Source organism: Penicillium canariense, assembly GCF_028826845.1.
Source record: "Penicillium canariense strain IBT 26290 chromosome Unknown utg000001l_segment0_segment0, whole genome shotgun sequence".
In the NCBI taxonomy this organism is placed as follows: Eukaryota; Fungi; Ascomycota; class Eurotiomycetes; order Eurotiales; family Aspergillaceae; genus Penicillium; species Penicillium canariense.
Genome location: NW_026622728.1, coordinates 9010035 through 9035311, shown reverse-complemented (window position 1 = coordinate 9035311; position 25277 = coordinate 9010035). Strand labels below are relative to the sequence as shown.

Here is a 25277-nt window from a genome sequence, read left to right as displayed (position 1 = left end):
GGTAGTAATCTGCTGCGCATAGTTGAGCCTCATACCCCCTGCGTGCTAAGCCCCGTGGTTGGGCTGCCGAACGATGCGTAGCACGCTGAGAGCTTTGCACCTAGAAAATCTCTTGAACTCGAAGGCTGATACGCACCTTAAATACTAGGAGTTCTACTTACAATAGATTAGTTACTAGGCTTTAATTGAAATAGATTTGGCAAAACCAGATTAGGAATAGCTTAATACTCTACCTGCTACTGAAGACTCCGAGCCCAAATTCAAGCGACGATGTGTGAAAGTCTATATATAGCACCTATAAGTAGTTAGCTTGGTGATATTGATATTTCCTCTCCTCTAGATAATAGTAGAGGTACGTTTAAAGACCTACAGTATAACCTATAATAGAATTTGAGTTTATGTTCTCTACCACTAGATTACTAGTAAATAAAGCATAAGAAGAGCCTTTGCTAAACCCCTTAAAGCCTTTCATAAGTTACTAGCTTCTACTACTAGATACTAGGGATTTTGATAATCCCCTTCTTGTGCCTAATTTGGGGTATAGTACCCACAACACGGAGCGGTGTGGGTGGGTGTGTCACCGTTAGGGTGTTAGTGGTGTCTCACTACGGAGATATAGTCGATTTAATATACTAAGGTACACCACCTCTTCGGAGCGGGGCAGCCCGGAGGATGCCTAGGTGGAAGAGTGGGGCTTTATCGATGAGGTATCGTTGGGGAATCGGTGTACCAAGCCACGTGATCTCCCATGGGTGGGAATAGCTTCATGGGGGAGACAGGCATTTCGTGCCAGAGACACGATTTTGGTGGGGTTGGCGACGCAGGTGGGTTGGCAGCGCAGGCGGGAAGAACGTTATAATTTATATATATTAATAGGGTTTTCTGTATTTATTCTATTTATAGGACTATGAGACCGTAGTAGTGCGATCCTGATAGTAAGGGACTAAGCCCTACATAGTAATAGTATGGTCCGGTCCCCAGTCCGTCTGGTCCCTTGCCGTCCTTGCCGAGGTCTTGGTCTACGTATGGGTGGTTGATGGGTCGGGCCGATCGCGCTCAAACAACACCTGCACTGTCTCCCCTAGGATTATCAATGGTGACAAATAAGAAATAACATAATAGTATCACCGCGATGATGAATTTTACTTTTGTTGATCGTAAATAAGGATGAAATCAAGTTGTGCGCACTCAAGTTACCAGCTGTCGGGTTAATTTCTTTATCAAAGGCTAGTCTGTAAGATAACATGCTATAGTAAGGTACTACGAAGTGCTAATTTGATTGTTGGCTGACTTTTATCCTGCAAGAGGGCTTTGTAAATAGTTAAGTTTATATCAATGAGGATTCCAGATTGAAATAAGGTATCAAGTGGATACGCGAAACAGTAGGGCGGCTGGGGCAGGTCAATTAGGATTTGCATTTTAGGTCCACAGATCTCAGGATTGAATCACAATTGATCACCATCCCGAATCGGTCTATATTTGGAAGGTACGTCTCATGAAGAAATCAAGACGTCCTTATCGAATCGCGTCTAGGCACTTGCATTCAGGTTATATCACATCACGCTCGCCTATTCTCTCTAAAATTTGAGACTAGAATGAAGGAGACTTCAGAAGAAATGATTAATTATTTCTTGTGAGAACAGAACACGACCTGACCAGCATAATCATGACGAAAGCCAAGTTACAGTATGTCCCATCTGGTAACTAGTGCATGACGACTATGTACCCTACTGTAGCACCCAGCACCGGGTAAAAACAGTATATCATGCCGTACATATCGTATGTAACTATGGATCCTACGAGATCCCTGTCAATTAACCTGTATCTTGATTGTGCCGATACGAGTTTTCAACGGCGCTAAAACCAAACTGGTGCGTATTCTAGGCTGTGCGGTGTGTTTCATTCGTTGATCAGTCCTTTATCTATCTCAGATATGAGCGGTTAAATACGTAAAAGGGCAAAAATTCGCGACACAGGTTTGAGGAGGAGCGAATTGTGGCAAAATACCACCAACAGTAAAAATTTCTAGGTTCTGAATACGAGGGCTGCTTTATTTCACACAGAATGACATCGAGACACGGCTAATGGCTGGTGATACAAGTTTATGTTTGTGACGCCTTATGCCACATCGGGAGCTGTGGGGCAAGGCTCTAGGCCCGGTGAGAACTTGTTCGTCGGTCTGGCTTGGAGTGTCGCTAAGAGATGTTGATCGAAAACAAAGGGAATTGTTCCATTAATGGAATACTAGGCTGTAGATAATAAAGCAAAGGAGGGAAGGGCAATCCACAAAACCTTCAAGAATCAAAATGGTATCTGACATGGTTTCCGGCCACGCAGAGGTCACCAAGTCGCTAATGCAGCTTCTGCGTAGCTGCATGGGTCGGCGAACTGTGTCGAATCCGCTGTTGGATCTGTCTGAGACACCGTCAAACGCGGCCATTCAGCGCGGGCGATAAGTGATCGGTGGAGGGATTGATAGCTACCAGCGCCCGAGCGGATCGCCACTACGAGCGGACATAAGGGGATTTCGCCGTCCGTTCGGCCCGATAAGGGTCTTAGATTCCTATTCCTAGTAAACTCGTACCCGTAGAAAGGTTCTACTATGAATTACTCGCTTTGGGTGAACAACTCGTTCGTTGTTCGTTCACCTCACTCTCGCTTTTGCCAATAACTGAAACATCACTTTCGTTAAGGTGTTCGCGCAGTTTCCGGCAGTAGGTTCCTGCAGAATACCTGGATAGCATATATGGAAATGCAGCTCTCGACGCTTGTCATACTGTCGTTTCTAAGTACCTACGTCCTGTGTTGGCCCTACGATGAGTCTCTCGTTGATTACAACCTAAATCAGAACAAAAGCGCTCAAGGCCCCATCGATTATTGGGGAGCATGGCCGGACCATGATTATCATCCATCGCCGGACAACTGGCGCTTCCCTGTTTATACGATCTTTTTGGACCGCATATCTAATGGCGATCCGACAAACGACAATATCAACGGAACCAAATTCGAGCATGTGATTAACTCTAATCAGATGCGACACGGCGGTGACCTGGAAGGCTTGATAGACACGCTGGACTATATTCAGGGGATGGGATTCAAGGTGCACTGATCTAACCTAGACCAAATCCCAATGCTAACCTAGCCAGGCAATTTATTTCGCCGGGACGTACTTGGAGAACCTACCTTGGGCCTTCGATGGCTACTCGCCGACTGATACCACTTTGCTCGACAAACATTACGGCACACTGGCAGACTGGAGACGGACCGTGACGGAAATTCACAGCCGGGATATGTACGTACTTGTGGACAATACGGTCGCAACGTAAGTCAATGCTCCAGCATAGTCCCAGATATATGGGGTGTGTGCAGGAGCTCATCCGAGGATTTAGTCTGAGCAACTTGATCGGGTTCAAGGGCCACCTGAACGGCTCGGCTCCTTTCAAAGCAAGCGAATACACTGTCCAATGGGTCACGGACCGACGATATGCCGATTTTTCCTTCAGCAACACCTGGAACAACACATGCGACTACCCCAAGTTTTGGTGGGAGGATGGCTTCCCATTAACCTCTGGGGGAGTCCAAGACCTCGATGGTTGCTATAACAGCGACTTCGATCAATTCGGAGAACTAGAAGCATTTGGTAATTTCCCGGACTGGCAGCGTCAGCTTACGAAGTTTGCTTCAGTGCAGGATCGCCTGCGCGAATGGCACAAGCCCGTTCGTGATATCATCACTCGACACTCCTGCTTCCAAATCGCCAGTCTCGACATCGACGGGTTCCGCTTCGATAAGGCTGTTCAGGTAACCCTTGAGCCCCTTAGCGAGATGATGGCGGTATACCGTGAATGCGCGAAGATGTACGGAAAGCACAATTTCTTCCTCCCGGGAGAGATCACATCTGGCGATACGTTTGGCAGTCTCTACCTTGGCCGCGGGCGCCAGCCAAATCAGCGTCCAAACAATCCAGCCGAAGGTGCTAAGCTGACCAACACCTCGGAGGGTGCTTTCCTGAGAGAGGACGGGTTGCAAGCATTGGATGCCACGGCATTCCACTATACAATCTACCGGTCGATGACCCGTTTTCTAGGAATGGACGGTAACCTGGTTGCAGGACAAGACTTGCCGACCGATTTTATTGAAGCCTGGAATGCGATGCTTGTCACCAATGACTTCCTCAATGCATTCACAGGAGAGTTGGATCCCCGACATATGTATGGCGTCTCGAACCAAGACAACTTCCGATGGCCGACAATCAAGAACGGCACGTCGAAATACCTTTTGGGATTGAACGTGATCACGCTGGTACTTCCGGGGATTCCCCTTATCCTCTGGGGTGAAGAGCAGGCCATGTACGTGTTCGATGCCACTGCAGCAAACTACCTCTACGGTCGGCAGCCGATGTCGTCCCAAACCGCATGGTGGACAAATGGCTGTTTCAATGTGGACACCACCAAGTTCTACGATTTCCCGATTGAGAAGGGAAGCAATGGCTGCAACGACATCACCGTCACCTACGATCAACGCAATCCCGCCCATCCACTCCGCAACCTGATGAAGCGAATGTTCGAGATACGGACTCATTACCCGGTCGCAAATGATGGCTTGTTCGTTCAAACCATCTCTCAACTCACAGAAGACATCTATCTTCCTGGTTCATCTACTACTCCCACGGTCACCGGGCTTTGGTCGGTGTTGCGAGGCTACTTCCCGGAGGTCCAGGTCGATACAATCTGGCCCAATCAAACAATATGGCTCGTCTATCAAAATGGAAACCAGACAAAGACGTTTGGTGGAAGCTGCAGTAACAGCTCTGCTGCCTTGCTGGCGCCCTTTGCATCGGGTACCAAGTTGAAGAACCTCTTCTATCCATACCACGAACTTACCGTGAACGATGGTCCACCAGACAGCAACTATTCATGTGTCAACGGCGGCATGGAGCTGAACGCATGGGAATATCGGGCCTACGTACCGGTTGACATCTTCATGGAGCCTGGTCCTACTGTGACCGAGTTTGTCCCTGGTCATGATGCTCGGTTGCTGTCTGCAGAAGACACGGGTGAAACCATCCCCATTCAGCTTGGGTATTCCACAGCAATGGACTGCGACATTATTACCAACGCGATTAGCCTGAATGCTACCACGCAGAAAGGAACCGTCGCCACTCTTGATACTTCCAGTGTGAGTTGCACCAATGTCACTGCCAGGACGACCAGCAACAACTTTATCGGAGAGGTCCCGACCGTTTGGACATGGTCTGCAAACCTGACCAATGTCTATCACGGAATCCACCAGCTCACTGTTGCCAACATTTCCACGTCTAACCGATCTGGAGTTTACACCAATGCGACAGACAGCTTTTTGCTTCGCGTCGGTGTTCCTACCAATCCCCTGATCACCCCACTGGCCAATTACTCCACCAGCCTAGTGCACAAATCCGGAGACGGGTTCTACGTCCAACACAACGCTGCAGGCGCTGACAAGTTCCGGTATTCAGCTGATTTCGGGAGCACCTGGTCAAGCTGGGAGATGTACGAGGGAGGCAACACGAGTGTTACCATTCCGAATTTCACCGGAACATCCATGCAAGCCTGGAAAGGAACCCATATCCGCGTGCAGTACTTTTCCAGGCTCACTGGGAGCAGCGATTACATCCAAGAAGGAGATTATAACTGGGATGAAGGTTCGGTCCGAAGGTTCCCTCACTTGTGGTTCAACGGCCCATTCAACCAGTACGGTTACGATGCAGGCCTCGACAACATAATGCAATTCGACTCCAAGACCTTGCGCTGGAACTACGATTTTGTCTACGAATGGCCGACCGTAGGACAGATAAATGCCTGGGGTATAGACCCGTCGGGTGTGCCTGACAACTCGGAGGTCTACGGCGACGTGGGCAACTCATCCACGATATTGAAGCTTCCTCCATCCTACCTCTCGTCCAACGTGATCAACATCACGGATTTGCCACCATTCCCACATCTCGGCTGGAGGCTATCCCTCAATGATGGCAATCTCCGGTATGAAAAGGTTCCCATCGGATCTGGATGGGCCCAGCTCACCCTCTTCATTCTTCTGTGCATTTGCCCTATCATCATGGGTCTGGTAGGAGTGTTCATCTTTATCCAATCGTTCTATCAAGTAAAGCTTAACAAAGACGGCAATGTTCTCAAGGTTGAGACGTTGCCTCTCTTGTTCTGGCGCAAAGTCAAAGTCCAGTTTACCAGGAAGACTGGCGCGGAAAACACGATCTCTGAAAAGGTTGTGCCGACAGGCATTGCCGTGGGAGAGGTGGTCAGCCAACGACGAACGATTTTGATTGCCACGATGGAGTATGACATCGCAGACTGGAAACTCAAAGTCAAGATTGGTGGTCTGGGAGTCATGGCTCAGCTCATGTCCCTGAACCTGAAGCACCAGAATCTTATCTGGGTGGTTCCGTGTGTTGGTGATATCGATTATCCCGTGGATACACCGATTGAACCCTACGTCGTGACGATTCTTGACAGGCTTTATTTGGTGAAGGTGCAGTACCACATCGTTGAGAACATCACCTACGTCCTGCTCGACGCCCCCGTCTTCAGGCAGCAGACTAAGGCGGAGCCTTACCCACCCCGTATGGACGACCTTGACAGCGCAATCTACTATTCAGCTTGGAATCAGTGCATCGCAGAAACAATCAAGCGAACGCCCTCCATCGATTTCTACCACATCAATGATTTTCACGGATGTGTTGCACCGCTGTATCTGCTACCGACGCGAACCATTCCGGTTTGCCTATCCTTGCACAATGCCGAATTCCAAGGTCTTTGGCCACTGAGAACACAAAAAGAGAAGATAGAAGTGTGCTCTGTCTTCAATCTTCCAGTTGACATAGCGACCAAATATTGTCAATTTGGAAATGTGTTCAACCTGCTCCATACCGGTGCTAGCTATTTACGATTCCATCAGCGCGGTTTCGGCGCAGTGGGTGTTTCACAGAAGTACGGAAAGCGCTCATTTGCACGATATCCAATTTTCTGGAGTCTTAGCAACATCGGTAGCCTTCCAAATCCAGACCCCTCTGATACAGGCTCCGTGGAGAATGGCGCACAGGTGCAGGTCACAATTCAATCTGACGCCGAGCTCATTCATGACAAGCTCCAGGCACAGAAATGGGCCGGTCTGAACGAGGACCCCAATGCCGACTTGCTCGTGTTCGTCGGAAGATGGTCAAAGCAGAAGGGAGTTGACTTGATTGCAGATGTCATGCCTGCAATTCTTTCTGCCAGACCTCTCGTGCAATTGATTGTGATCGGTCCCCTTGTTGATCTGTACGGCAAGCTGGCTGCGATCAAGCTCGAGCGCATCATGGAAATGTATCCAGGTCGCGTGTTCTCGAGGCCAGAGTTCACGATTCTTCCACCTTATGTGTTTTCTGGTGCCGACTTTGCCTTGATCCCATCTCGAGATGAGCCATTCGGATTGGTTGCCGTTGAATTTGGTCGGAAGGGTGCTCTTGGAATTGGTTCTCGCATTGGAGGTCTTGGGCAAATGCCGGGTTGGTGGTATACTGTGGAATCCGACTCGGCTCGCCATCTCTTGCATCAGTTGAAGACCGCCATTGAGTCCGCTTTGGACTCATCCCCGGAGACCAGAGAGGAGATGCGTGCAAACTCCGCCAAACAGCGATTCCCCGTCCTTGAATGGGTTCAAAGGCTCGAAAAGTTGCAGCAAACTGCAATCCACATCCATAACAGCAAGAACAGGGACACTGTTATTGGGCACACCCGAGAGTCTCAGGTGAATTGGGATATGCATGGTCTACCACCTTCAAGATCCCGCCCGGCATTCCGTCAGTCTACGGTGGGTGCCTTGGGAACTACACCAGCGAAAAATTCGCAGCCCGCTCAGCCTTCCCTTCTGGAACTACAAGCAGCGGAGCTTGAAGGCAAGCAAGAGCCTGAGAGCGCCAGATACAACATGATGGGCCGCAAGCTGTCTCTCGGTCGACGACTCGGACCTGGACAGGGCAGGAAACGTCTCATAAAGAAGGCACTGCGTGAGAGTCAGCTGTTCGAAGGTGATACCACGGACGTTGACGAAGATGGCACTGGGACGCCACAGGAGCAACTGGAGCAAGATATCTCTCCCGAAGAGGCAATGGCGGCCATCAATCGTCCTCTCACATCCCAGTATCTCGACTCGTCTTCTAGTGATAACCGACACTCTCATGGCGAGTCTAACAAATCGACCTCCAACTCATCAGTCTCTCGTGACACTTCTCCATTCAGAGCCCCCGTTCCTGCTGACGATTTCCTTTCTGGTAACACTGCACCTGTTGCCAACACCCGCACCCTATCCACTCTCTCCATGGTATCTGTTTTTGAGGATCACGATAAACCTGTCTTCAATCTGCAGAAGGTCGACCCTACCTTCACTGACAGCATGGGTTACTTCACGCGCAACTTTGAAAGGCTCCTCACCAACCTCAACAAGAAGAACTCGATCACAGATCACTGTATTGAAGTCTATTTGACGAAGAGTGAGCGGAAATTCTTCGACATGTACACCGACGCGCAGTTAAAAAAGCAGCCCAAGAGGGGGGTGCGTCCCTTGACTGAAACTGGTTTGAATCATGCCGTTGAGGACACGGAGGATGAGTACATCTCACCTACTCCTGAACAATCGGAATCAAACGGAGCAGATGACATGGATCAATGGCTCTCTCGTCTTGGATACAAAAGACCCATCGCCATCCAGAGATTCATGAGATGGCGCGTCGGTAATTGGCCCGTCTACGCTCTATTCCTGGGTCTCGGACAGATCATCGCGACAAACTCGGCACAAATCACCCTTTTGGTTGGCGAAATCGGTGAGAATGCGGTCAAGCTCTACATTATTGCGGCAGTCTACTGCTTGTCATCCATCGTTTGGTGGTTCCTGTTCTACCGTTTCCCGTCCGTGATTGTCCTCTCTCTTCCCTGGTTCATCTACTGCATTGCATTCGTCATAGTGGGTATCTCACCACTCGGACTCTCGGCTGTTGGTCGGGCATGGGCTCAGGACATTGCCGCAGGCGCCTATGCCACCGCATCTTCCAGCGGCTCATTGTTCTTTGCCCTCAACTTTGGTGATCAGGGTGCTGTGCCAGTCAAGGACTGGATGTTCCGCGCAAGTCTGATCCAGGGCATGCAACAGCTCTACACGGTAGCCCTGTGGTTTTGGAGCTCCAAAGTCACTGCGGTGGAAGTTCGCGGTATTACAACAGCTGCCTTGAGCTCATGGAGACTGACAGCTGTCGTAATGCCCATTGCTGCAGTATGTTTCATCATCGGCGTGCTCCTTGCTCTAGGTTTGCCGAAGTACTATCGTCAAGCCCCCGGAAAGATCCTCTTCTTTTACACCTCTCTCTTCCGTCGGCGCATTGTTCTCTGGTTCTTCTTCATGGTCATTATTCAGAACTGGTTCCTTTCCGCCGTCTTCGGTCGCAATTGGACATTCCTTTGGTCTTCCATACACGCAAAAACATGGGAAGTCCTCATTTTGGTCCTCTTCTTCTTTGTCGTTGTCTGGATCGGTGCGCTGCTCGTTTTCCGCGTCTTATCCAAGGAGCACAGCTGGATCTTACCTGTCTTCGGACTCAGTCTCGGTGCACCACGCTGGGCGCAATCCTGGTGGGGAACTTCTAATATTGGCTACTATCTCCCATGGGCCGGTGGTTTGACTTCCGGAGCCCTCATATCGCGCGGTCTCTGGCTATGGTTGGGTGTTCTCGATGAAATTCAACAAGTCGGTCTCGGAATGATTCTCTTGCAGACACTGACGAGAGTTCACGTCTGCTTCGTCCTGTTAGCCGCGCAGTCTCTTGGATCGATTGCCACCATTTGCGCTCGTGCGTTTGCTCCCAACAATATCGGCCCAGCTGGCATTTCTCCGAATGTTGGCTCGTCGGTGGATAAGGTTTTTAATGCATGGTTCTGGATTGCACTTTTCTTCCAGCTTCTGGCTAGGTCAGCCATCGTTCCCTTTTTCGCAATCAATGCTCTTACTGACTATCATTGCAGTTTTGGTTTCCTTCTCTTCTATCGCCGAGAACAGCTAAACAGACCGTGAGCTTTGCATGTTTCAAAATATGATACGAACAACCCTGGAATAATCAGCCACAGTATATGTGGAGGATTTCCTGAGATGCGATGTACGAAGTATTTTTGTACAGATGTCGCGGAGATTTTGCTTTTATGATTCTGTACGAGAAAGCACTTAAGTGAGGTGGTTAATGACTTGTGATGATAATAATGGCGTTTTGATGGATTCAATGTTTTGAAACATTTTCTTTGATAATTTTGGAAAGAACACGGATTACCAAATTTATTCACTTCTAAGTACTGTGTTTACCTGGGCATGTGCTTATGTATTGTTTCGACGTTTTGTGTTTCTCAAAGTATCTCGCTTTTCAAGTCCATAGGGTACCTCCTATATAGGTAAAAGGTATATGCGATAGGTATATATAGCTCCTACCCTAGAGACTATATTTCTACATTACTAACTCGCAATGCCCAGGTTTAGATAGGCAAGTCCAGTGTCGAGCAACTTTTCATCTCCAGTCTCAATCTGGGGGATGTGCAGATGATGCTCGGTCTGGAGCTCACTCTTGAGGACCCCGAGCTTAAAGCCGTGGCCGGTATTGCGATACCATCGGAGCTTAGTATGTGATCCTGGAATCAAACAAGGAAGATGGCACGTTACTTACCGAAGCTCGCCAATATCCTGGAAAATATCGATCGGGCTACCTCCAGAAGTCTACCAAGCGAAGCCCTTATCCGACAAACGGTCGACATGCTGCTTGTCTATCCTCACGATATTCTCACGTTGAGAAATTCGACCGCTGCACGTTCTCATTGCTTACAGGCAGAGAGGCAATGGGGTTACGGTCCAGTGGAACGAGACAACCGGCGTTACAGACTAGTTAAAAAGCCGGACTATGCAGTATGGTATGGCTAGATTGAGGAAACCGGCGTGAATATTGTTATTGTGGAAGCGAAGAGAAGACTTTAGGCATCGACGGGCCTACCACAGTGTCTGGCCTAGGTAATGTTGCTATGCAAATAAGGCATGGGCTCCGTGGGCTCTCGGCCGAACGGAGAAGGAATCTACATGTTTTCAGTCAACACAGGAGGTTCAGGAAAGCAATGAATCAAAGTTCTAAAGCAGAGTCATAGGGTAGAAACAAGAAATCGTTGATACAGTCGTCATCTGGAGGAAGGCTCATGGGTCTCAAAAACAAGCGAACAGCAGACAACAGACCAACAGAGAAAAGAAAAACGGTATAGGGCTATCAAATTCGGGCCAAATGAACAGGGGGAAGAGGAGAGCAGAGAGGAGTAGTGATAGCACCCGAAACAGATCCCCGGCATGATCAATCAGCTCGTCTCCCTCAAGACACAATCACAGCTCCGACAGACCCGGAACAAAAACAAACAGCTCTAAAGCCAGCCCAGTCTCATGGCTGGTTTTCGATGCGAGGACCGGCGGAAAGGAGAAGGCATGCAGGGACACGCGTGACAGTGCGAGAAATACGAGTATAGTCAAGATCCGAACCAATTGCAAAGTCACAAAACAAAGAAGCGAGATGCAGGTGTTGTTCCCAACTCTCGCCGGCGCGAAAGAATCGAATCATACAATTGACTCCGACGACCTTATCAATCCCGCCCGCAAAGAACCGCGATCAAAACCTCCAATGCCTGCGGCAGCTGATTACTGCACCTGGCTGACGATTTCGCTGGCGCGGCCCAGACTCTCGACCATCTGCTGGCATTCCTTCCGCCGGCGGATGGTGTAGTCGCTCTCCTTGAGCAGGTCGTCCAGCTCGTTGTTGCGGTACATGTTCTCTAGAAGCTCGCGCTGCATCTCGTCCTTGGTGAATCTAATGGTGATATTAGCATGCAAGGGCCGAGAAGGGGGGGGGGGGGGGGGGGAGGCAGATACGTACTGTACCAGGGTGTACATGACAGCCTTGGGGACCATGTCGATCATCGTGCGCTTGACGATGTTGAAGTACGAGGTGATCAGCAGTTCTGGCATAGAGTTAGTACGCAGTCACGATAGGAAAGAAAGAGGGTTAAGGACTTACTGATAACCTCAACCTCAGTGGATTCGCGCTCTGACAGACTGGCGGAAGCCTTGAGAGTTGGAGGAGGTGCCTCCATGGCAGCCATCTTCTTCTTGTTCTTCGAAGCCCAGAAGCTGCCGAAGAAGCCGCTGCCATTGGGACCCTCACCGGTGGTGTCCAGAGACGGACTCTGGGCACGAGCGGCGGGCAGGGGCTTGCCAGTCTTCGGGTCGACCTGAGTGGGCTTGGCGGCTTGTTGGCGCTCGTTGACAAGGGCCATGGCCTGCGTGGAGTTAGCTTCATTTCTCGCTATGCGGCGGCATCGATGTTTTCACTTACCCGGTGTCCGTTGAGGAAATCAGGATGGCCAGTGTTGATGTAGGTAGCCTCCATAGCAATTAGATCCCTAACCAGCTTGCTGGTGGGGTCCATGCACTTCTTGAAGAAGGCAATCACCACCGCGTGGACCTTCTCCTTCAGCATGGGGTACCGACGGAACAGCTGCTTGTTCAGGAGCTGGCCGAGGATGCGCACCAGCTCGTCGTAGACTAGCGTGATACACTTGGTGCTGGGTTCTTCGAGACGCTTTATCTGCTGCTTAACGATCAACTCGAAAGCGGTCGTTCCGACGAACAGGGCCGGCGAGGAACCGGAGGAGTTGTACAGGATGGTGCGAATATCGATGTCCTTCACCTGATCGAAAGGATCCACAGCCTTGACACCGTTCGAGTAGAGCTCGTGGAACACAAAACTGATACGGGCACCACCCGAAAGTTCAACGCTGGACAGCTCCTGGTTGTTTCCTTCCAAGACAGTGCGGTACTCATTGCTAAACTCGGTGATAATGTTGAGGATGATGTTGGCACTGTTGCCGAGCATGGAGTCACCGAGTTGCGCCAGCTCCGTGGAATACTTCTGAAGGGAGGAGGAAATGCGGCCCTTGATATCGGGGAGTGTTTGCTTGATGTGCATCATTAGGATCTACAGAATCCAGGCATCATGTTAGTTTGTGCTACACACGTCTCTCCTCGGTACTGGCGCAACCGCTTGCTTACCAAGTTCAATTTCCGGGCCAGATAGGGGGTGCCGCAGTACGAGGCCTTATTCCGGTATGCCTTGTGGTTCTCGAAGAAGTTCTTCTCGTTCTCCAGAGCGTAGGCAATAGGGCGCTTGTTCTCAATGTCACGCTGGCCACGGTTGACCACGGGAACGTAGCCTAGGCGCAACGGGATAATTCGACCAGCGAGAATATCCACAACATCGGTGCCTTCGTCCATCAGGTCAACCTTACTCAGCACACCGATGGTGCGCTGACCCTCCGGGTCCACCTCACGCGCCAGCTTCAGACCATCCGAGTTGGCCAGATCCTGGTTGGCCGATGTGACGGCTAGAATGATGGCGTTGGGCTTGCTAATGTACTTGAGCACCATGTCCTTAATCTGACGCTCAATATCCTTGGGCTGATCTCCGACGGGCACCTTGGTCAGACCGGGCAGATCGACCAGGGTCAAGGTGAGGACGTTGGGCGAGTAGATGCGCAGGTTGATGGGAGCAGGCGAGATACCGGCATTGCGACCGACCTTGGAATCCGTCTCACGAACAATCTCCTCGCGAATCTTGTTGAAGTCGAAGAACTTTTGGCCGGGGATGTGCAGGAACTCGCCATACTCGTCGACGTTGGACTCGCTGTCTGTTGTCTCGAGCTTGTTGTCGCCGTTTATTTGTGTCGAAGGGACCTTGTTGATCAGTTGCAGGATGAGAGGTCTCCGAGTCACGATTCCCGAGCCGCGAGGCAGGCTAAACAAGTCCGAGAGAGGGTGGTTAGCGACGGCTGACGACAACACTGCTGGGACGTCCTTCCCCCGGCTACCACCAGGGTTGCGCGGAGGTTCGGCAGCGAGGGAACCACATGAAGGCATCGGGGAAGCACATACAAATCACGACCGACAATGTTCTCTAGCACTGAACTCTTTCCGCTCGACTGCGATCCGACGACGACAATCTGAGGCAGGTCGATCGGGTTGTGCACCTAAATCAAAGCAGCGGTGTCAGTGCCAGGTGGAAAGACCACGGTTGCCACAGGCGTGGATATAGGAATACTGACGCCCACTGTCGAGAACACATCTTGCAGCTTGTTGACCAGTGAGATCAAGCTGGGATCGTTCACATTTATGCTGCGCACGAGTCAGTTCTAGGCCGCATCGGAGCGGAGGGGGGTGCAGGGGGTGGGGGGTGGGCTGCGCACGAGTAGCCAGTGGTTGGGCTTGCCATGGCTGGCGAAGTTGGAAGGGAATCCGTCGTGAATTAGAAGGGTATTTTCAAATTTATGAAGAGAATCAGGGCTGAAGAGGAGGGAGGGAGGGAGTCGCAGGCTGTGAAGAGAAGCGGAAGATTGTTTGTTCGTCGGGGAGGCCAAGGCGGTGATGAGGGTGGCGGTCCAGCCCAAGTGCGAGTGGCAGGCCGTGCACAGGCCAGGAGTACCTGACGGTCGACGGTAGGCATCCATCAAGCGTTGTGTCAGTGAGAGAGATACATGGTTAGGTGCCTGGAATACTGAAGTACACTCTGGCCCAGTCCTTTCACTGTCGCCTGATTTTCCTATTGCCTCGACATGACCAGGTTATACGAGAAAAATGTATACGAGAAAAAAAAGGGTGTCTACCCCAGATAAGAAAATCGGGTTCAACAATAACTACAGGGTAATGTGTGCTAGACAGTATAACGGCCGGGAGAAAAGAGATATGATGCAACACAACGAAAAGAAGCGACATCCCGTCAATCCCGTCTACTCATCCGAAACCGAAGCGAACCGGTCGGACATGGACTGGAGAAGCTTCTCGTACTTGGCCGACACTTCCTCCTCGTTGTCGGGTATCTCGAACTTCATGCTGCGCAGGCCGCTCTGGAGGTCGGCGGTGGCATCACGGACCTTGCTCCAGTTCTGGCCCTGGGCGATGGCCTTCTGTGCCTCGTCGTGGTAGCCCATGAAGGCCTTCATCATGTATTCGGTCTTCCATAGCGGGCAGAACTGGTCGTAGTCACTGTAGCCGTTCTGCTGCAGGAAGTCGTCCTTGATCATGGCGGCTACATCCAGGGTGATCTTGTCCGAGTCACCCAGCGACGCCTTACCGACCAGCTGCACGACCTGGTCAAGGTCCTCGGACTTCGAGAGGAGCTCACGGATCTGGTCGCGCAGCCGAGGGAAGTCAGGATTGTGCTTCTCGTAGTACTTGTCCAGGATCGGAGTGTATTTGCTGTAGGACATCGAGGTGTTGACCGATGGGAAGTGCTTCCGCTGAGCCAGCTTCTTGTCGAGACCCCAGAACACTTGCACAATACCCAAGGTACTAGAGGTGACCGGGTCCGAGAAGTCACCACCAGGCGGGCTGACGGCACCGACAATGCTGACACTACCGGTTCGCTCAGGGCTACCCAGAGCAATACTCTTGCCGGCACGCTCGTAGAAGGAGGCCAGCTTGGCACCCAGGTAGGCGGGGAAACCCTGATCAGCAGGCATCTCACCCAGACGACCCGAAAGCTCACGCAGAGCCTCGGCCCAGCGAGAACTCGAGTCCGCCATCATGGCCACGTTCTTGCCCTGGTCACGCCAGTATTCGGCGATGGTGATACCAGTGTAGATGGAGGCCTCACGGGCAGCGACAGGCATGTTCGAGGTGTTGGCGATCAGGCAGGTACGCTTCATAATTGGCTCCTTGCGGCCTTCGACCTCGATGGAAAGCTACAGGAAGAACTAGGGTAAGCAATTAAAACTCGATGCATATCACCAACTGGAGACCGTACCTCCGGGAAATCCATCAACACCTCAGCCATCTCGTTACCGCGCTCGCCACAGCCGACGTAGACGATAATATCACTGTTCGAGAACTTGGACACACTCTGGGAGATGACCGTCTTGCCGCATCCGAAAGCACCGGGAATGCACACAGTTCCACCCTGCACACTAGGGAAGAGAGCATCCAGCACTCTCTGGCCGACAATGAAGGGCGCATCGGCGGACTGCCTATCACTGACGGGGCGCGGCACACGGACGGGCCAGGTCTGCATCATGCCGAACTCAGCCTTCTTGCCCTCGAACTCAATTTCCAGCAGTTTCTCTTCGACCGTGTAGTTACCGGCGGGAGCTATCCGGGTGACGGTTCCGCGCGCACGCGGAGGTAGGAGGATCTTGTGGTCGTTCACCAAGCTGTTCTCGAACACAATGCCCCAGATATCACCGCCGGTGATATGGTCGCCGACCTTGAAGCCGGCAGGCTTGTACTCCCACTTCTTCTCGCGGTCCAGGGCATTGACACGGATACCACGGGGGATGTAGATACTCTCGGACTTCTCAGAGATGGCCCGGAGGGGTCGTTGGATACCGTCGTAGATCGTCTCCATGAGGCCGGGGCCCAGCTCGACGGAAAGGGGCTTGCCAGTCCGTGTGACGGGATCACCGATGGTCAAGCCATCTGTTGTTCCACAATAACGTGCGGATTAGTATGGCTGATATATGAGGAGGGGGGTTCGCCGCGATGCGGAGCATATACGTGGCAGGGAGAGGGAGCAGGCGTACCGGTTTCTTCGTAGACCTGAATCGTGGCCTTGTCGCCTTCGATTCGGATGATTTCACCGGAAAGCAGGGCATGACCGACATGGCACTGGAGGGGAGAATGCTGTCAGCGCGGCGAATCCTTCTGGGGGCGAAGCTGGGGAAGAGCTTCCGGAGGGATTGCTAGAAGTCTTACCAACTCGTACATAGCACAGCCAATCATGTTCTCGGCGACGACGACGGGGCCGGAGACCGAGAAGACGGAGCCATGAGGCTCACTGTCCGTTGCCGGTGCCATCGTGGAGGAGGTTTGCGTGGAGGGGATTGACACGGGGGAGGTGGTGGAGGTGGTCGAGCTGATTGAGGCGGGCGAGCCTGGAAGCGGTGGCAGCTCGGGCGGTGACGACGGCGCTTCACCCCCAATGGTAGCAGTCACAGTCGCGACGGGCTGGTCGACCTCACGTCGGCTAATCAGATCTAGCAGGGATGGCCGTGCTTTGAGTCGAGGTCTGCCCAATCCTAACATTCGCTCAGCTGAGATGTCAGAGATCAAGTTCCATGCACCTTGCGATGTGCAGTCGGGGAGGGGGCGGTGTTGGCGGCCAATCGACAAGGGAGCTGAGTCGTGGAGTTCCCCCCCTAAGCTGTCATCCAATCCAGGTCTCGCTCTGGCCGGCGCGGGATTGGCAACCGATCGCCCGTTTTCTTGAGACAAAGGACTGCGGTTATCGTACAACAGGCGCTTTCACAGACCAAACTGGGGCGTCTGGAGCTGCGGCTCTGCCCAAGAGAGTAATATACTTCCTCCTGCCCCCTGCCCCGAAACCACATACCGCATCCTCCATATTTCCCATGGCGATATCCTACCTCTTTCCTCGATCCCAAAATCAACTATGTGTTCCTGCACTTCAAAGAGCCGCTAAAGCGTCCTCTTGGGGGAGAACAGCACATGAACTGTGTCATCTGTGCTCTTCCTGGGGTCCAAGAGGAGTAGACTGGACGTCCGGCTCGTGACGGGTGCCGTAGAACCAATCAGCCCATCGGCCATCAATGTACAAAAAATGCAAATAGATGAACCAAACACCCTCTATTTTAGCCCAACTGACTGGTGTCGATTTCAGCGGGAATCAGGTTCACATGCAAAGAGCAAGAGCCCGAGCCCGAACCCCTCACGCCGTTGACCACGGACCACGGTAGACGGAAGAGCTACCCTGGTCATGAACGGCACGGGGGCCTCAACGTTGGACCGTATATATACGCAAATATGAGCCTCTCAATACACAGATGGATGTCGCCGGACGAGTCGAGATTCTGCCCCGCTGCTGGTCCTAATATTGACCACCACCAACTATGACGTTGAAGAGTCCTCGACAAGGGAACCGCACCGAGTGCCACTATTGGGGTTACTCATTTCACTGGACCGACCTCCACCGCTCGGCAGACCAGTTACGTCCTCTGATCCAGACCTACGATAGCTTAGCAGATGAATGTGTGCAGCGGTTGAACAAGATCCCCACCGGCGACGATTCGAATAAGCCGTTCCAGAGAGACTTGTACGGGCTGCTAAAGAACCACGCTGATGAGGATCCCAAGCTCAAGCAGCTATGGGATGAGGTCAATACGGTTCCTGAGTGGGTGGATTGGGAGCAAATCCAGAGGGGACAGGATGTGTTCTTTCGATACGGCCTCCCGATCTTGAATGTGGTGAGTCTTGTGTGATGATTCCGAATCGTAATGGCCACAGATAACTAAAAATTTTAGCTTGGCTTCGAGAGCTTGCTTGGTGGAATGTACGAGCTCTCTGCTCTCTCCTCCTTATCCATGCCAAGCTTACGTTTCTATAGGGGCGCGATGCGAGTAGTGGAAACACTTGCACGAACCGGCGGTTTCGGTGCCAAGGTAGTCCGACGACGAGTCCTCGAAACTCTGCAACATGTCCTCCAGGTCAACAGCTCAGCGGATGGGATGCGGCCGGGCGGAGAGGGCAATGTCTCCTCGATCCGTGTCCGACTCCTTCATGCGTCCGTCCGGATGAGGATCTTGAGTCTGGTGGAACAGAAGCCGGAGTATTACGACGTGGCCAAGTACGGCACGCCTGTCAATGACCTTGACTGCATCGGTACCATCAACACCTTCTGCACTTCGGTAGTCTGGCTCGGTCTGCCGCGCCAGGGCATCTACCTCAATGAGCAGGAGATTGAAGACTACATCGCACTCTGGCGTCTTGTCGCCTACTATATGGGCACACCAACCGAACCGTTCGAGAATACAGCCAAGGCCCGGGCGATGATGGAGTCGCTCTTGATATCGGAGATCGATCCCACCGAGATCGGCAAGGTCCTAGCCAAGAATATTATCATTGGCCTGGAGAACACAGCGCCGTCTTACGCATCGAAAGAGTTTTTGGAGGCGATGAGCCGGCTTCTAAATGGCGATCAGCTCTCGGATGAACTGGACATTCCACGAACTAGTCTCTATTATCGTACCATTCTATGGGGCTATTGTTTCTGGGTGCGGCTTGTGTCAACCGTCATCCCTAAAATCTACTTCCTTGATCGTTTTATGATTAAGGTAAGCCACTTCACGGAGGGGGAAGTTGTGTCTTGAGCGCGTTGTTCCATGAGACTTATCCACCGACAATAGATGCGCCGCAAACATTTCTACAAGGTCCTCATGGACGGAAAAGTTGGCCTCGGGGGCGAAAGCCGCTACGAGTTCAAGTACATGCCGACCCTCACACGAACAACGCGATTGGGCCTGCGACGAACCACCAAGTCTGAGCGACTTGGTCTCGAGAGCTTGGGGTACCTGGGACTTCTCTCTGCCTTTGGTGCGGTAGTCACTCTTGCCGTAGCTTTGGCCTTCGCCGCGAAGTTGATTCCAGCCGAGCAGCTTTTGCAGGCTGTCCGAATATGAGTGTTGTATCAATATGCAGGCCTACACCAGGATTTATTCTGAGGCTACGGTTCCAATTCCAGCGTGCTTACATCAGTCTATAGTGCGCTCTCTTTTCAAGGAGCTTTCTTCCAGTTCTAGCGAATGGTCTCAATATATCGATATTTTGGGTCGGGTACTGAGCACTTCTGATGCCCATCGTATTCGCATCGCCTATAATCTACTCCAATATGTCCATCGGCCTGGCTCATCGAAATGCGCGGTTATTTCGGCACCGCCAATGGGTCACACCGAAATCCTCATTCAACAGTACCAACTCCCTCCACTTGCTGCTTCTCCAGTCACCAGACAGCGTAGGCTGTCTCCGGCTCATCCTCCGCGGCGACGAAAAGACGGCGGACGCAAGTGAGTGATCACAAAAGCTATTTCTTTGCCTGCGCGGTAGTCAATGAGATAATAGCCTACGTTATCCGTTCCAAATGCTCCAAGACGACAGCCACCCAAGCAGTCACCTCGGCAGCGCTAAAGAGCAACACTGGCCCGATGACAATGAAGGGTTAACTGAAACGACCCGCAGCGCCCGTCCACCGCTGGACCAAGTGGTTTGGTTCGTTCTTCCGCATCCCAATGCCTCAGAAGGACCTTCCCTCTGCGACTGGTCGTCTGGCCAGCAGTGAATATCTCGTTAATTTATGAACGAGCAAAGCATAGAGTGCTTCTGGAGAATCATTCCATGCTTTGGTTCAGCATGATGCTGAATCCGGCCCGGCCGGCGCTAGTGACCTTTGGCCTGAGGGAAGTGGCGCCAGCCTCAGATTGGAAGAAGATAGCTATTGCGAAGACATTGGCGGTAACAAGGAAACCGCTAGAAGATACCTGTGCATTTGCTTATCCAAAGTAAATGTATGCACTATCACCTTTCATACGCCTTACGATCACGGGTGCGCTGAGCACTTCCGAAGCGGCGGGCTCAACGACCGGTCTTGATGACGTCTACAGCTGGGGCATACGGAGGATCAACCGAAAAGTCTACTATACGGAACAGATATATGGAGAGAAATTCACATTAGAGGTAAAGAAAGAAGCCGTAGTAATGATCGAATAAAGTCATCTCCAAAGATTTAAAACGCCCCCTCCTTTGCAGCGCGGATAATGATTCCGCATTGGTGACGGCATCCGGTCTAGCTGTGGAGTAGACGCCTTCCTTTATTTCTTCACACGCACGATGTGCAAGTCAGCATATCGATTCCTTTCAATGGCTCACACCAGCTTCCTTGAGAGGTAATTGTGGATCACATACTGCGCATCCCTTGCAGGAACAAGTATTGTCGCAAGTGCAGCCCTGGGCACCGGTACAGTTGCAGGTGGCTCCGCAGTCACAACCCATGATGAATTTCGGTAAGAATAATTATAAGGTGGTTTAATAGATCAAGTGAACAATCAGTGACTGATAGAAGGGTTGTCTATAGTCAATCATGCTAGAAAGGAGGCCGTGGGGTTTTATAACTCCGGGTGGCTCGCAGAGGTAGGACCGTCGGCATCATGATGGCGTCAGTGTGGATGGCGAACCGTAACCTTATGGAATGCGCCGGAGTCTGTGGGTGCCCGGTGTCGGTAGGCAGTATTCAGTAGCCTAAGCTAGGGTGCAACACAGTTGAGGCGCTTGAGTGGACCAGGTGGTGAGCTTTATAGCTCTGGATGTATATCAACCGTCCGATAGTCTGGACTTTCGTCCGAACTTCAAGCCCGTGCGGAAATTACTCGATTGGGGCAGCGGGATGCTAAATCCTGCCTTGGCACTTGTAGAACATTAAAAATATCTCACTCCCCCATGCTTCTATCGCTTCTGTAGCAGTTTGCTGTAGGAACTTTCCGGGGGCTCTCTTTTGTTAGATCGCGAGAGACCACTCGTAACTATATAGAGTACACTATAGGCCCCCGAGGATCGGCAAGCAGCAGCTTGTCGACCCTTTTGAGCGCCCGAGACCCCTTTACTTTGACCTACTCAGCTCAGATTTGAAAGGAAAATGAACCTTTGTCCGACCAGCTGATAAATCGACTTCACGGTGAAACGCGGTGACCTTCAGCCCTGATCCGCATCCTCCGCATCGTCATCATCTTGTGACGGGGAACCCACCCGCTTGTGACTTGCCAGTTCCACTTGCCCCAATCGCCCCCAAGCACCGCACCCAACCCTCCCATTTGTGCCAATCTTCTTGGCTGGCTGGCCAGTCTGCCCTCCAGTCCGATAAGCACATCTCCGCCCGTCCCAACCCAAAACCTCCACCCAACCACCACGACTACCACCACCACCACCACCACCAAGGAGGGGAAACGAGGCCCACGACGCCCTTTGCCTTCAGCTATCTCCGCTATCCGTGCACCCTCCTTTGATATTGTCGCTGATCAAACCCTGTGACCCGAACAAGAACCGCTTCTACCCCCTCGACAAACGTCTGGAGCTGCTACTCCCCCCGGCGAGGACTGATCCACCCGCCACCACCCTCTGTCGGTCTGCTCACCTGGTTCTTTCAAAGAGCCAGGGGACTGGGCAGATCCCAACTACCGACCTGGCCGACAACCGTCCCTACCATCCCTTCGCCTCCGACCACCCCGTACATTCTCTTCCCCTCGATCCTACTGCCATCCCCGCCCGCAGTCCCGAACGTCCCCCATCCTCGTCCGAGTACCGAACCACGACTGCTACCTCCCAACCCTCGACCGGTCGAACCGCCCGTCCGGTAAATACCCGACGCCGTGCTCTCCGATCGAGCAGCAGCTCTGAGGAGTCTCTAGTTACGCGGACGGCCGGCGCCGGCATTCGTGCAGAAGACGGGGCACGTGAAGCTGTGTCTCAAGACGACCCGAACCTCCAGCCCGGCCGAGCTGACGGCCGCTCTCCATCCCGCAAGCGCAGGCGCCTGGCAACCATGCGCGCCGACGGGCTATCGACAACAAATGGCTTTTCCCAGGCGTCCAACGGATCGACCCCGAGAAAAGCCAGCCTGAATCCTCAACTGACTGCGGCTAATGGACAGTCACATACAAATGGCGCCGGGAAAGCCCTGGCAAGTTCGTCGTACTATGGCCATAACCGGGAGGAGGTGACGCGAATATTAATTCAAAGCTTGTACGAGCTTGGCTACAACAGCGCGGCCTCGACGTTAAGCTCCGAGAGTGGTTACCAGCTGGAGACGTCGGGTGTTGCAGCCTTCCGGAGCGCCGTATTAGGCGGACGATGGTCAGAAGCGGAGAGGATTCTCATCCAGTCTTTCCGGAATGCGGGATCGAATAATGGGCAGAAGGGTTCTCACGAGGACACCCTGGTATTGGCGGAGGGTGCGGACAGGAGTGAAATGCTATTCTACCTCCGCCAACAGAAATTCTTGGAGCTGCTCGAAGCACGAGATTTAGGTTCGGCTCTCTTGGTTCTCCGGCAAGAACTCACGCCATTAAACTATGACGTCGATCGGCTCCATGCTCTTTCCAGGTGGGTTCTATCTATGCCCAGTTGTTCCGCTGTGGTTCCAGACGGTGGATAACTAATTTTTATGCTTCGCCAGTCTTCTCATGTGCCCGACGGAGTTGCTCCATGAACAGGCAGGATGGGATGGCCCGGTCACCTCTTCCCGAGAACGGCTCCTGGCCGACCTATCAAGTAAGGAACCCCAGCGACATCACCACCTCTAGAAGGTTTCGTTCCTTGCTAATCGGCAATAGAATCCATATCCCCCTCGGTTATGATTCCTCAGCATCGTCTTGCAATCTTATTAGACTATGTGAAGCGGGGTCAGATCAGCAACTGCCTATACCATAACACTGCCGATTCGCCATCGCTCTACTCTGACCACATGTGCGAGCGAAGCGACTTCCCGCTGGACGTCAGCGCCAACCTCAATCAGCACAACGATGAGGTCTGGCACTGCGGGTTTTCTCACGACGGAACCAAATTGGTTACTGCAGGCCAGGACCGCTCCGTGCTGATCTACGACACAAGTTCCTTCACCGTGATCCATAAATTGAACGGGCATTCCGATGGAGTTGCTTTCGCCAGCTGGAGCCCGGATGACTCCAAGCTCATCACTTGTTCTCGAGACAGAACAGCCCGCGTATGGAACATCGAGGTAAGGACTGATGATTCTTGGAAGCTGAATAAGCCCATACTTACTTGGAATGATAATCATACTAGACTGGCCGCTGTCTCTTGACAATCGACCATTACTGCCAACCAGTCACTGCTGCTGGCTGGGCCCCCGACAGCGAGTCGTTCGTGACCTCTTCGTTTGACCCCAGCTCCGCGCTCTGTCATTGGAGTATGCGTGGATCGCCCTTGTATACGTGGAAAGGAGGATTCCGTACACAAGATTGCGCAGTCAGCCCCGATGGCCGACGGCTTGTGGCAGTAGACACTGCTTGCAAACTACACGTATTCGACTTCCGCACCTACGAAGAAGACTACTGTCTCTCTTTTCCAAGCATACCGACATCCGTCGTGATCAGCCGTGACTCGAAGCATATGCTGGTCAATCTGACCGAGGGAGAAATCCAACTGATTGACATGGAAACTACTGCTGTTGTTCGGCGGTTCCGGGGCTACAAGCAGGGCAACTATGTAATCCGGAGTGTCTTTGGCGGGGCAGCCGAGAACTTTGTTGTCAGTGGCAGTGAAGGTGAGTGCGCCTCAATAGTAGTAGAAAAGTCATCCGACGTGCTAACCCTCTCTAGATTCTCGAATCTATATCTGGCACAAGGAGAATGGGACACTTGTAGAAACCTTGGAGGCTCACACCAAGGGCTGTGTGAACTCAATATCGTGGAGTCCAACAGACCCGGGCCTGTTCGTCTCGGCTGGCGATGATAAAACTGTGCGCATGTAAGCTAGCATTTCATATACCCCTTTTATCCCATTTGCAGATTCCTAACAATGTCTCTAGTTGGTCCAAGGATCAAGATCGGTCTCGCTCGATAGGAGGGCCGAGCCACCGGCGAGGGATATCATCAAATGGATTTCCACGGACAAGCGCGTTAAGGACCACCTCCGCATTTTGACGTATTTCTCATCGCACAAGCAAAGAATGTTTTCATTACTACCGTCCCGCGAGGGCTTTTCCTTACGTTCCCTGCTTTTTGACCGGGAAATCTTGTACGACGGTCGGGCGAATCATATCGGAAGCTTCTGGATTCAAAGTTGAGAAAGACCTGTTTCCTCTTACAGTTTCACCCACCCCCACTCGCCATGCATGTCCCCCCTTCTAATCACCTCCCCCTCGCCTTCTCCGTGCACTGTCGCATATACAATATAGGCCTACCTACCCAATGTCCATCTTCCCCCAAGCCAGCAGTTTCTCTTTTTCCAAGCATCCATCTCCGTCAATACGGGAACGGCGCTAGTATTCAGTTGGGAACTCGCGTCTGCCATTCATGTGTAAGGTGTGTTGCGCTTTTGTGACTGTTGGTATTCTTTCTCGGTGCTTGTTGTCATTGGTCTAGGCGTCTTAGGTCAACATGAAGGGTATTCATCCGCTCTACTCACAGTTGCAGTTGCTGCACGTAGCTCCTTTAACTTGGAGGTGTTATCGTAGCATGTTTCCCCTAGCCCTAAACTCCCCTATGAAGCTCTGCGCAACACGTTCTCTAGTTAGTTAACGTTACTTTCAACTAGAAGGCCCGGATTATCCAAGACTCGCTTACTGTGGAGCCCAGCCTTCCAAATGACTCAGAAAGAGACCACGAATCCTTCCGGAT

General features: G+C 52.1%; 6 protein-coding genes across 6 annotated transcripts; 4 read left to right on the top strand and 2 right to left on the bottom strand.

Annotated features, from left to right (window-relative positions):
• Positions 1 to 2746: 2746 nt before the first annotated feature.
• On the top strand, positions 2747 to 10092 carry ags3 (alpha-1,3-glucan synthase Ags3; the record flags this gene model as incomplete). The annotated part of the gene is made up of 4 exons (XM_056685251.1): positions 2747 to 3100; positions 3147 to 3322; positions 3390 to 9989; positions 10044 to 10092. 4 exons carry the CDS (start codon positions 2747 to 2749, stop codon positions 10090 to 10092), a joined length of 7179 nt encoding a protein of 2392 aa, XP_056548857.1.
• Positions 10093 to 11733: 1641 nt separating this feature from the next.
• N7482_003125 (dynamin-like GTPase vpsA) lies at positions 11734 to 14359 on the bottom strand (the record flags this gene model as incomplete). The annotated part of the gene is made up of 8 exons (XM_056685250.1): positions 11734 to 11902; positions 11969 to 12053; positions 12110 to 12371; positions 12428 to 13069; positions 13144 to 13885; positions 14023 to 14117; positions 14193 to 14262; positions 14334 to 14359. The coding sequence occupies 8 exons, from the start codon at positions 14357 to 14359 to the stop codon at positions 11734 to 11736; spliced, it is 2091 nt and encodes a 696-aa protein (XP_056548856.1).
• A 514-nt stretch (positions 14360 to 14873) lies between these two features.
• N7482_003124 (H(+)-transporting V1 sector ATPase subunit A) lies at positions 14874 to 17163 on the bottom strand (the record flags this gene model as incomplete). Its single annotated transcript, XM_056685249.1, has 4 exons — positions 14874 to 15827; positions 15890 to 16557; positions 16662 to 16746; positions 16834 to 17163. 4 exons carry the CDS (start codon positions 17161 to 17163, stop codon positions 14874 to 14876), a joined length of 2037 nt encoding a protein of 678 aa, XP_056548855.1.
• An 824-nt stretch (positions 17164 to 17987) lies between these two features.
• N7482_003123 (oxygenase MpaB family protein) lies at positions 17988 to 19553 on the top strand (the record flags this gene model as incomplete). The annotated part of the gene is made up of 4 exons (XM_056685248.1): positions 17988 to 18341; positions 18399 to 18427; positions 18482 to 19208; positions 19281 to 19553. 4 exons carry the CDS (start codon positions 17988 to 17990, stop codon positions 19551 to 19553), a joined length of 1383 nt encoding a protein of 460 aa, XP_056548854.1.
• A 209-nt stretch (positions 19554 to 19762) lies between these two features.
• On the top strand, positions 19763 to 20228 carry N7482_003122 (Auxin Efflux Carrier superfamily; the record flags this gene model as incomplete). Its single annotated transcript, XM_056685247.1, has 2 exons — positions 19763 to 19937; positions 20110 to 20228. 2 exons carry the CDS (start codon positions 19763 to 19765, stop codon positions 20226 to 20228), a joined length of 294 nt encoding a protein of 97 aa, XP_056548853.1.
• An 846-nt stretch (positions 20229 to 21074) lies between these two features.
• Positions 21075 to 24409, top strand: N7482_003121 (WD40 repeat domain-containing protein; the record flags this gene model as incomplete). Its single annotated transcript, XM_056685246.1, has 6 exons — positions 21075 to 21146; positions 21962 to 23022; positions 23096 to 23190; positions 23253 to 23656; positions 23722 to 24202; positions 24258 to 24409. 6 exons carry the CDS (start codon positions 21075 to 21077, stop codon positions 24407 to 24409), a joined length of 2265 nt encoding a protein of 754 aa, XP_056548852.1.
• Positions 24410 to 25277: the final 868 nt, after the last annotated feature.